Raw genomic sequence first — 11608 nt, 5'->3', positions numbered from 1 at the left:
GGAGCCTGTTGGCAGTATACAAGCTCTCCAATGCCATGAAGTAGAAGTAGCTGAACATAATGTAAATCTTTAGGCCATTGGTAACGTAAGCTAAGGAGGCTCCCATATCTCAGTTTTCAGCCCAGAAAATAGGGTATCTGTGTGAACTGAAAAGCAAAACCAGACAAAGTAAACTCCAAATACCGCTGAACAATTACATAGTGTACTTCCAGTGTGAAAGAACCGCAGAGTACCCTGAAGTCAATAATTGCAGTTTTATAAAAAAAAAAAAAAAAAAAAAAAATCAGAAGCTCTTATCAAGAAATAGGTAAAATGCCTATATACATATTGCACATAGTCTTTCAGTGAGGCTACAGCGGAGTTATTTTTAGAGCAAATAAACAGTACTGAACAATGCAGCTGCACTCCTACAGTAGAACTCTGCCTCTCTGCATGATGTTGCCTAAGGCATTGTTCACTGGACAAATAGCTGTTTTACTAAATTTGTTTCTTGCTTAATTCTTTCTCAATAATTCCTATGCTATTACATCATTCCACAAAAAAACAAAWCAAAAAAATACTGTCTGCATTATCTCTTAGATAGTCCTGCCCAAAATACACGTTTGCAAAGGCTGGTTTTCGCTGCTTGTTCTAACTGGATCTAAAATTAAACTGCTTAAGAAAGCTGAATTTTAGGTTGTTGTTCAGAAGCACACTATTAACAGAGCTAGCATAATCTTGCACTTCAGATGCGTGCTGCTCACTTCTGTTCTTTGTAGTTATAATTTGGTGCCTACAACTCATGTATGTGCAAGTTGATTGACTAGTTCCCTGCCCCCCCAACTCTGCTGCAACTTTCCCAGAAACGTACGTAAGCCATAACTTGATCAATAGTTGCTGTTTTATTTAGTTTCCAGTATTTTTTTTTTTTTTTGGAAAGCATCAGCTTCAGAGCATCATGCTTCAGAGCATGCCACAGACTTGTAGAATTAGTCCTTTAAAATTTTACAAGACTGCAGCTTCAATAATGTGACATAATTCTATTTAAAAAAAAAGTATCAGTAAAGCTATATTTATTTATTAAGGAGGAGAGATTAATACTTTTTTCCAAACTTAGCAAATGAACACACATGAAAAACTTACTGTAATCTTATTTACAGMATACATAATACTGGTATGTTACTCAACTTGTTTGGACCAAAAGATGTAAGATATGCACATAGAAGCGTAGCTTGATTGATAAATAGCCTCAATTTTAATAATAACAGAATTGTTTTATTTATTTTAATGAAACAGATAAATCTGTTTATCCAGATTGTTTTGTTGGCAATTAGGGCATATTAAAGTTAAGAATCACTCAGTTGAAAGCTTAGGCTTCTTCACTAATTTCAGCCAAAATTTCCAGAAAGTTACAGGCAAGTCACCCCAATTTAACACAGTTCTTCCGTAAATTCATGTTTAAGTACTGCTGTGTATAAGGAAGATCATAAGATTCTGCCTTACAAACAGTGTACAACAAAGTATATTGGACATAGTCCAGTTTTAACTAACAGTGACTGACTTAGATGAAACTCATTAATCTATGGATTAAGAAGGTGCCATTCAGCAATTTAATAACCAGAAATCATTTCAGCTACTGTCATGTATGGTTGCCTGGATTTATGATGAATTACCTTAGCAATATTATAGAATAGAAAATGAATGAAGAGACATTTTTATAAAGCAAGTGTAGCTTGTAATACTCCTTACAAACACAATACTTTTAAAAGATTTTTATTTCACATTTACTACAATAATACCAATCCTTCCTGGGAACAGAGCATTTCCTACATAATGAGATAAGTACCAAACCTGTCTTCACTGTAACCGTAGCAATGTCCTAAAATTAAAGCAACCTTCCTACTAGCGCATGAGATTATTTTACAGAGTAAAGAAAAGGGTCATAAACAGCAAGGGCCAACTACAGATGAAGAATATATATGATCATATAATAGTAACAGCACAGTCAGGAAGCTCATCTTGTATGTAAGTTTTGAGAAGCAGAACTGATGATGGTCATAGCTTTGTGAAGCACAAGGGGAAATTCTGTCTGCATCAATAGTCAGCTATTTCTGCTCACCTCAAGRGAGATTCATGATTTATTTTTTGCTGATGCCAATTGTAAAATTTTACATCATTCAGCATAAACCTCCAAATTTGTATCATCTTCCAGAGTAGTTTTCTCTATGTTTTTTCTATACGTTTCTATGTTTTCTCAGTTGTAGGCCAAACAACAGAAAAATGTAACTGTCAGATAATTCTTTTATTGTTGTTCCTAAAGAAGAAAAATCTTTGAAAAAAAATCTTTCCTTACTGAGTTGGCTTTTTTTTTTTKTTAATAAAGAACTCCGACTTGTAACAAAGTATATTAGCAGCATGACTTACATAAACAGAGGTACCCCACTCACCCCAATCGTACAGAAGTCTTATTTTTAAATACATAGAATTTTAGGAGGCATATCTTCTTACAGTTTTTCTTTAACTTAACTAGGAGAATCTACAAAAAAAAGTAGACCAAACCTGTTATGAAAGTAGATTGAGAGAAATACATCCAAGGCAGAAATTTAAATCCAACGCTCTCTGAATCAAAATAAATAGGATCATTTCTTCTCAATCATATCTAAATAAAATCTTACTAAAATACTTTATGTTCTGCATTTATACTGATTTGCAGTTCCAGGACAGGAGAACCAATCAGAGAAGACAATGTAGTATTTCAACTTAGAAACTGGGGGGGGGGAACCAAAAACAAAGAACTCCAACACCCAAACCAAAAAACTTATACATAGCTCATAAATACTGCCTAAAAATGTGACAACAGCTTTATAAGCATATAAAATTTAAGAAAATGAAGGAAAAGTGGAAAAAATAGTAAATCAATCTCTTTGGTAATAGCTGTAATAAGTGTTAAATTAAAAAAACATTTATTCAACCATTTTGGGGGGGAAAAAAAGCTTTTCTTTCATAAGGCTGCAACTATACTATCCCATTAAATCTCTTCTATTAGCTTAAAAGAGCCCTTGCATGCTTGTACAGAATTGTCACAAGGAAAGACTGTAAGAGTCGATTCAGCGGGCAGCCCTTCTCAGTCTGAATCAGCATTAATCCAAAGCTATAGCTTGGCAACGGGGACGCTGTGAGACCCTTGCTACCCTTTAATGTGGATATTGAGATGAGATCCGGGTCAGTAAAAATCTAGGTATTTTTTTCAGAGCACAAAACAGTCACTTTTAATCTGACCAAATTCTAGTTTGGGTAGCAAGTTTTCCCTGCTGTTCTAAGGAGAACATTACACTTTTTTTTTTTACAATCGAGTATTGTTCCCGAKAAAAGTGTGCTTCAACTGCTGCCTTTTTAGCAGCGCATAAAATGGTTTTCTGTGTTGTAAATACTTAAAAGTCCTTTGGGCTTGAGATTTTGTATATATTGTGTCCAAATTCACCACATGTGGATGAGGCTTCCATCTAGTGCAGCTGACAAAATASTCCAGAATTTTAGATTTAGAGACAGTAGCTCCAGCTGCAACACTAATGCCTCAGAGTAAGTCACTTAGATGGGACTTGCCATTTACACCATGGGAATGGCAACACCCAGTTTACAGGAACAAAGTACTGCAGATTACACAACAGACAGAAGCTCAAAACTATCACAAACCTCAACAATTATTATCGTTGTTGGAAATGAATTCAGAGTGATACAGAGGACGTGAACGAAGGGAAGATTTGCTCCTGTATAACCCCCCCCCACACACACACACACACACACCCCGAAGCGCCTGCTGCAGGGAACACCTGCCTGGGCTCACCAGTCTGCATTCGCTCACTGGAGAAGTCCGCTGCCCACAGCAACTGCTCCATCCACCCCTGCAGGGCTCCTGAGGCGGGCCTTCGTCATCTGAAAATCCCTGAAAGGTCTGTGGTATCCACATTATGGACTACGTATGCGTGTCCCCATGCGCAGCTGTCTTATCGATACAACGTCCAGCCTTCGCTTTCTGGGGCCCCAAGCAGAAGCTCCCCGGCACACTCGAAAACGCGCCATGTCCCYGACAGGGCGCCCCCTCCCGGGCGGCCCCACGGCCCGCGCTCCCCTCCCGCGCGCTCTCCCAGCCGGGCCCCGCTCCTCACAGCGCGGCCGCGCCGCCATTTTGTGCGCAAACGGCCCCCGCAGGCGGCGGCGCGGCCGCGCGTGGGTGGGCGCCTCGCTTCCACCGCCGCCGCCCCGGCCGCCATTTTGCGGGCGGCAGGCGGGTCGCGCTGCACGGTGGAAGGGGAGCTGTGCGCTTCTTCTCCTGAGGCAGGTTAAAAAAAGTTCCTGACTGCGCCACCGAAAATTAGGCGGTTGATAGCCCCTGCCCCGAAATACCTACTGGCCGGAGTCGCGATAAGGGTTGGCGACTGTGGCTTCGCAGCTGTGTAACGAGGGGGAGGTGGCTGTACCTAGCCCCCTCGTCTCTCACCAAGGGAGTTCTCCGCCTTGAACGGTGCCTGTTACCGCCTATGCGCAGGGGCGGCTTTGGTCCCAGCAGCGTTAAGAGTCAGCGCGGAAAGCCCTCCGCATGTCTCATCCTGAAACTCGCACTAAAAAGAAAGASCGGCAATGCTGAGCGCCCAGGGGCTTGTGCCTCCCCCTGCGCCCCTGCTCGAAACCACGCCTGGTCCTGGGGAGCCCGCTGCGAGGCCGGTACCGCCCTCTCCTCCTCTCTGCGGCACCACTTCCAGCTCCGGACCTGGCCCCGCCGTGGTAGACGAGACCTCCCGGCTGCGCGTTGGTGCGTTATGCTTCTCTTTCTTCTCCCACACATSCACCCCCCTGCGCCCTGAGGACAGGCGCCCCCACACGCCCTGCTCCGGGGTGGCGCCCTYCTCCCGCTGTGGCTCGCTCCTGAGGAGGGCTGGGCGGCCGCGCCGGGCCGGGGCGCCCAGCGCCGGCGGGGCTGAGCCTGCCTTTGCTCGTGAGGAGAAACGAAACTCAGCGCTGCCCTTTTCGTCCTGCAGAGCAGAGTTTCTTCTCGCTTCATTTTCTCCAGTGTGATTTAAGATGACGTAGTTAAAATTGGATGGAAATCTGTGTAAACTCCCTAGGGTAGAGCCAGTTTATTTCGATTTTTGATTACGACCGGAGTGTTAATCTAACGCTTTTTAAAATGGAAATTAGCGTGGTCATTACTGCTTTATGCGAAGTGCAAACCATTTAGGCCCAATACAATGATGAGCAAGCTGGAAGTTACTGTGGGCTTTCCCTAAGTGCCTCGTACTTTCTTTACAGGGAAGTTTGAAACTTCTGGAACCTGCCCCGAAATATTCAACGCTTTGAAAAATGTAAATGATATGTGCTCAAAATGAGCACTGTGTGGTCTGAGCACCTCTACCTCTTAAAGCAGAGTGAAGGGGGTGTCAAATGTAGCAAGTACCTGCTTGTACCAAGGTAACCTACTCTCTTCCCCTGGCATAGGGCCTTCTGCTTGAGCTTATCCTGTGAAACAGAGAGCTTTCCGTACAAGAATGGATGAAACTGCTGATCCTGTTTTTGCTGCCATAGAGATGCTTACTACAGTTACAAAACATTCAAGAAACAAATGCTGTCTCGATTGACAGCTTGTAATTGTAGGTAAATTTTAAAGTGCAAAACGTTTCCCTACTTCTCTTGAAAGACTCCTGCTTCTTAATGTGAGGCCTGATAGATAACTTTATCACAATTAATACAGAACACTGCTTTTTGCTCTTTTAACTGAGCTTATAATGGTAGGTTGTGTAGCATTTGTTTTGCAATCGTAAGTCCAGGGTTTCATGCGGGGTGTTTAATAGCAAAAAAACAAAATTGCTTGAGCCTTGTACATGCACAGGAGGGAGTTAATAGAGCCTTGCAGGTCTTTGTGTGTGAAGTTTTGGTATATTGCTATTTCTCCTTAAAAACTCTAGCCCCTGATTTTGGATGCATTTTGCATGGACTCTGGGCAGTGTGAAACAGTAAACAGTGTAAGTACAGAAAATAGTGTAATTATTTTTTATTAATTTCATAGAAGCCAATTAATATGCTAGCTGTTCCCTAGYGTGAAATGGAAATTACTATTGTGACTGCGAAGTAAATACACTTGCTAATTTTCTCAGGTGTTTATCATAATAAATTTTTATGTACAGTGCAGTATCCGGGGTCAAAAGTCARTGCAGGCTTAGACAAATGTGCCCTTGACAAGGGTGCTTGCCCGTTGCAGTAGGTGAGAAATTTGTCAAGAGACTGTCCGTTCAGCCTTAAAATCTTCTACATCATTAAGCAAAGCCTGAAAGTTAAATGAAAGCAGAAACTTGCATTTATGGGTGCTTTGGTAGTAACCCCCTTGAGACATTTTCTCTCAGTGTTCTTTTGGGGTCACTAGGTGACTGATGAGTCACTAGAATCAGTCATTTTTTCAGAGACCTTATGACTACTTTTCCACAAGAGCCCTTGTGAACCCTGTGAAAATCTGGGGTGATTGTGAACTGAAGTAGCCAGACTTACAGCAAACCGCCTCCTTTCCAGTCATCCTCACCCCCATGCCTGGGGCTTTTCTGGTTCTTTGATTACAGGAAGAAAAGAGTGATTCTTTGTTCTCTATGTAGGCCTGCCTCCTTCACTCACTCTGCCCCTAGTACTGCTGAGGCAGCCTTGGTACACTGGTGTCGGTGGTTGTGTTTGTGTCTTTGCAATGATTTTGAATTTCATTTAAATGGAGAATGTACTGAAAATAAGCATAGTGCTTCTTCAGACAGGTTCAGGAATTTTTTTTGTTTTGTTTCTCTTTCTCTTTCTCTTTTTTTTTTAAGTCATGAAGCTCTGTTGGTTTTAACCATCTTCCTGCTCTGTAAACTTTGTGCTGAAATTTTACTCAATGCCTACAACACTGAACTGAAAAAAAGAGGAAAGTCTTCAAGTATTTTCTTGCAGCAATATTGGCAAATTATATGCACACATTAACACACAAACTGCAGGGGCAACTTTCTCTGCTGACTGAACTTTTGTTCCTTCTCTTGGAAGGGTATGCTGTTTTYCTCTCATGCCCTTTTGTAAAGAATGTGCATTCAAAAGCTGTTCTTGCTGCAGAGCCCAGGTAATTTAAAACTTGAAGGCTAGATTATTAGGTTACACATTCTGTCATGGCCTTTCTCTTTTTTTCTTTATTTGTTTTTGTTGCAGCTATGATAACGGTACCAATGATGTTTGCAAAAGCTGTTACATCAGATGGAAGGGTGAAATAYGATGCCCTTCACTTTTCATGGTAAAATGGGTCTGGCTCACACGCATRCAGATGAAATGCATCAGGCTTGCCCAAGTGATGTGACATTCCTGCTATCAAAATATGGCAGCATGATTTTTGGATGAAAAATCATAAGCACAGTTTCAGTACTGGAACACTTATTTCATGTTGCTTTTACTCATTCTCCAAACTCTGCAAGAGTGTGCACTATTGACCATTGACTACATAGTCACAGTTGTTTTTCCTGGTATTTGGTGTTTCATTCCCAGTTCAGTGGGCTGTTTGAACTCAAGCAAAAGAATGTGTGGTCCTAGCTCATTTTTCTTTAGTCTCCGCCACTAAAATTAGCAAGTAACGCCACCTGTAATTGGTGATGTTGATATTTGTCCAACAGAAAATGAGTTGAGGTCATCGACTCTGTATATGGGCCATCATTGGAAAATACTGGATGAAAACCCATGTGCTGGATCTGGATGTGTAAATCAGTAACACAGCCATGATCAGATGTCTGTCTGTCAACGTTCTTGTGGGTAGAATTGCATACAGGTAAGAGATTCTACACTGGAAGTATCACTCAGCATTTTTCTATAGTGCAGTGTGATCTATATTATATGAAGGGAGGTAATGAAAATAAATAGTTCATATGCATCTTTTAGAAGTAAATTATTTTTGAGGTGATGCATAAATAGTAACTTTGTATGTCTGAAATCTTAACTCTGTAGAAAGTCTTCGCCCCCCATGCACATATACTTTTTAAAACTAGCTAAAACAATAAATTAAATGAAAAGATTAATTAAAATAATTAAAATTTATCTGGGATTTCTTAAAATAGCAGAATGAAGTTATTAAATTCCTCAGTTCTGTTAAAGTGAGTCATACATATGCATTCTCAAGCTCTTCTGAAAGACTCAGCTGCATATACCTCTAGAAGTTGCTTTCATATGGGAGTGCTTTGTCTCTTCCCCTCTTTTTGACTGTATTATGTGATAAAAAGTCTTAAACTTATCTGAAATTCTCATAAATGTTTTATGCTATCTTGAAAATCAGAAGTTTACRATAAAAATACTTAAGCAGAAAACTGCACGGAACAAATTCTGGCATGGGGGAAGGGGGAGGCCCTGCTTAGCAGCAGCCTGAAAATTTTCCTGCCCTGCCCTTTTGTTCCACCTACACATGTATTGGTATTGCAAATCTGGACGTAAAAAAGAACATGTCCAAAAGTACAAATATTTTGTCCAACCAGATTATCTTTGTTGAAAACACTTTAATTCCTTTTCAGCTTGCTGTGTTAAAAATACTAAGGTCCTGAATATTTGAAAGAATGTTATAGTGACAAAGGGGCAGCTTCTGATGTTTCATGCCAGCATTTCTATTGGTGGGGTTTCTTTTGTTTGTTTTATTTGTTTTCTGCTTGCATTGTGGACATTTGTGTGCCTGTAGGGATAAATGTTATTGTACCTCTTCCAGCAAACAGTTCTTCCGCATTCCTGAATGGTGTGATGTGATGAAGGAAAACACTGTTCTGGTCTGTCCCTTTTAGGCTCTGAAGAACAGAAATTTATCAGAAAGGACTGTAGTTTGTGCTGTAGCAGGAGTATTACATTTGTTCATCTTCACTACATGTTATAGAATGGCATGTATAGAATGTAAATAGGAGGCATTGATTGGCTAAGGTGGTATCTGCAGTTTTATTACTGTCAGCTGCAGTTGAATGCTCTCTGCTTCTGAAAATGAGCCAAAATGGCCAAAGTGCTGTTTGAAGACTCAAGATTCAATGTATCTCATTTACACCTCATAATGGATGTGTGGGTGTATATTTAAGCAGGGTTATACATTGGTCTTCTGATGTGGTGGATTCTGTGATACTTTAAAACTTGTCTGTGCTACCCTTCCTTACCTCCCCCTTCAATTGTGTTTCTGAAGATGGGACCTTGAGGTCATAGCAGCTGCTTGTGTTAAATCACTAGTGATACAGGCATATTATCTGTGAGGTAAATCATGCTTTCTTCTAAATATTGATGACTTTCCTGCAATTGTGATACTCAGTAACAGTGTGTGCCTAAAGTGGAGGAAAAATTCACTGTGGTCATGGGCTCTGTAGAAAATATGGGTCACTCTAGGCAGTGGTGGATGTAGGTAAAAGAGACTTTGCTTTAGGATCTTGATTTTGGCACGATCTTTTAGCGGACACTAGAAGCTAGCCTGTGAGTTTAATGGAACCTAACTCTTGCTCCTTTTCTGGAGAAGTGAGTCATGTTGGTGTTGAATTATTTGAAAAGGTTACCTTATAGACAGCACCCGGATGAAGAAAATAGCTTGAAGCTGAGTTCATCTCATTTACTGAATGCATGGATGCAGTATGTGGTGTTGTTGGTCATGACTTCAAGAATGCATAACAAAGGGCTGAAACTGTTGGAAAATACTATGATATTAAAAGCTTTCAGTGTATTAGGCTTTAAAGTCATTTTGGCTTTTTGCTTTAGAGAATGGAATATACAAAACYATTCAGTAGTGAGCTCCTTGTGAGGACTAAGATTTATTTTTCAGGTTGCTTATTTCATCTTTTTCCATGTATATAATAAGGATCAGAGAAGGGTAGATTGTATTTCYGTGGTTGGTAGGAGCAGAAATTGAACATACCCTAGTTATTTCTTTAATCACAAGAGCGTTTTTTTTCCTAGTTCTGAGTTTTTATTTCARTCTTTAGTACTGTGAAACATAAAAGTCACAGTGAAGGAAAAGGTAGTCTGTGGCTTATCTGTACCTTCAGAGATAATAAATTAGTGTACTGAAAGTTGGATTTTTTTTTTGTGTGGTTCTTTGATCTTTTAACAACAGAGGGTGTGTGGGTAGAAACCTTTAAAACCCCAGTAACTCATTCAGAGGGGAATCACTTGAAAAGATAATAGTAAATAGGACAATCCATCTTTCATTCTGGAATTTCAAGATAATTAATCTGCTAAAAAGTATTACATTGTGAATACTTCCTTTATTTTGATTTAATTTAAGGCAAAGTGCATTACAGATACCTGATAGTAGTGTGTATGTGTGTATGTAATATATATATTTTAAATACTTTTGTCTATAACATGGAATTACAGTACATCTTAGTGCTCAAAACACTTCCTGAAAAATGCTTTGAGACTTCTAGGGCAGAAAAGGGGGGGGTGGGCAAGTGGGAGGGTTGGTGAGAAGAGATCAGAAGTTTAGATTTAAAATGCTGTAGAATTTAACTGTTATTTCCAGGAACACTTAAAATGTGCACGCTTATCAGCAGGCTGTTTTTTTTATTTTGTTTTGTTTCACTTCCTATGGAATTTACAAACTTGTGCTAAGGTAGTTTTACTTAATAATCAAAAAAAATCAAGTTCTTCTTATGACCTACCAACTGCTTGTTCTTCTGTAATGAACAGCTGGGAGAACCCCTTGAGAACAGTAGGTCTTTATAGATTATGTCGACATTTTAGTTGTGAGTGGAATATCCCAGAAAGAAGTTTCAATTGGGATCTTGTGCAGCAGATGACTGATTCAGAACCTTTTAATTCTCTCCCTCAGAACTACTTTTGTAGAAACACATACAGTTAGGATTGAACACCAGAGAAGCACAGTGGTGGAAATGGGCTTTGTATCATGTTGGCTTCCTGTTTAAAAAAAAAAAAAAAAGAAGATTGTAAATTTTAAAGGGACAGCAACAAAGTGATGACCAAGTGCCAAGTGCCAGCTGCCCTTATTCACCACATTGAACAAGAATTGGATAAAGAAGAAGAAGAGATGATGATTTTTCTATGCCGAGACCTTGCTCCCGACTTAGCTACTGCAGACCTTAGAGAGCTGCTGGCAGCTTTGAATGAGAGGGAAAAACTGTCTCTTTTTGGCTTGTCTGAGCTGTTGTACAGAGTTAAGAGGTTTGACTTGCTGAGAAGGATCTTGAAGACTGAGAAGGCAACAGTGGAAGCTAACCTTGCCACRTATCCCAGACTCGTTCCTGATTACAGGTAATACATGTTTCTCTACTCTGTTTTATTCAAAATGCTTTTTCTTTGGGGGGGGGGTAGAAATGGGCAGGGGGTAGAAATGGGCAGGTCTTGATGAAGGTAAAAGATGAACAGACAAGGGCATCATATATATGAGTTAAAATGAAAAGAGTATCTAAAGTTTAGTCCCTAAAATAAGGCCTAGTAACTTCTTACAAGTCATGGCGTTACAAGCATTTGTCTTTAAGATGATTGTTAATTGATAGCAACAGTGATGTTTTTTCAGTTCTGGATGACCAGGTAGATATGACACTTCAGTGGAATGTCATTGGTTAGTGGGGTGTGCTGTGTGATTTTTTTTTTTTTTTTTTTTGTGGGAGAG

The 11608-nt window shown here is 40.1% G+C and overlaps 1 protein-coding gene and 1 long non-coding RNA gene across 2 annotated transcripts in view; one reads left to right on the top strand and one right to left on the bottom strand.

Moving 5' to 3' along the window:
- Window positions 1-1739: 1739 nt before the first annotated feature.
- On the bottom strand, window positions 1740-4456 carry LOC146598983 (uncharacterized). The gene is made up of 2 exons (XR_014895153.1): window positions 4384-4456; window positions 1740-3931 (listed from the first exon to the last, which is right to left on the bottom strand). It is a non-coding gene; the product is annotated as an uncharacterized LOC146598983 (long non-coding RNA).
- Window positions 4208-11608, top strand: part of CFLAR (CASP8 and FADD like apoptosis regulator) — a 21992-nt gene continuing 14591 nt past the window's right edge. Inside the window, exons 1-4 of the mRNA XM_085299421.1 lie at window positions 4208-4789; window positions 5287-5445; window positions 7647-7798; window positions 10808-11247. Of these exons, the coding sequence (XP_085155547.1) occupies window positions 10952-11247 (296 nt within the window). The 5' untranslated portion in view covers window positions 4208-4789; window positions 5287-5445; window positions 7647-7798; window positions 10808-10951. The remainder of the gene's footprint in view (window positions 4790-5286; window positions 5446-7646; window positions 7799-10807; window positions 11248-11608) is intronic.

The sequence above is a fragment of the Rhea americana genome, unplaced genomic scaffold, assembly GCF_003343005.1.
Source record: "Rhea americana isolate MKP2758 unplaced genomic scaffold, rheAme1 scaffold_15, whole genome shotgun sequence".
NCBI lineage: Eukaryota > Metazoa > Chordata > Aves > Rheiformes > Rheidae > Rhea > Rhea americana.
The sequence above is the reverse complement of the archived record's forward strand: the minus strand, read 5'-3'. Positions and strand labels throughout refer to the sequence as shown.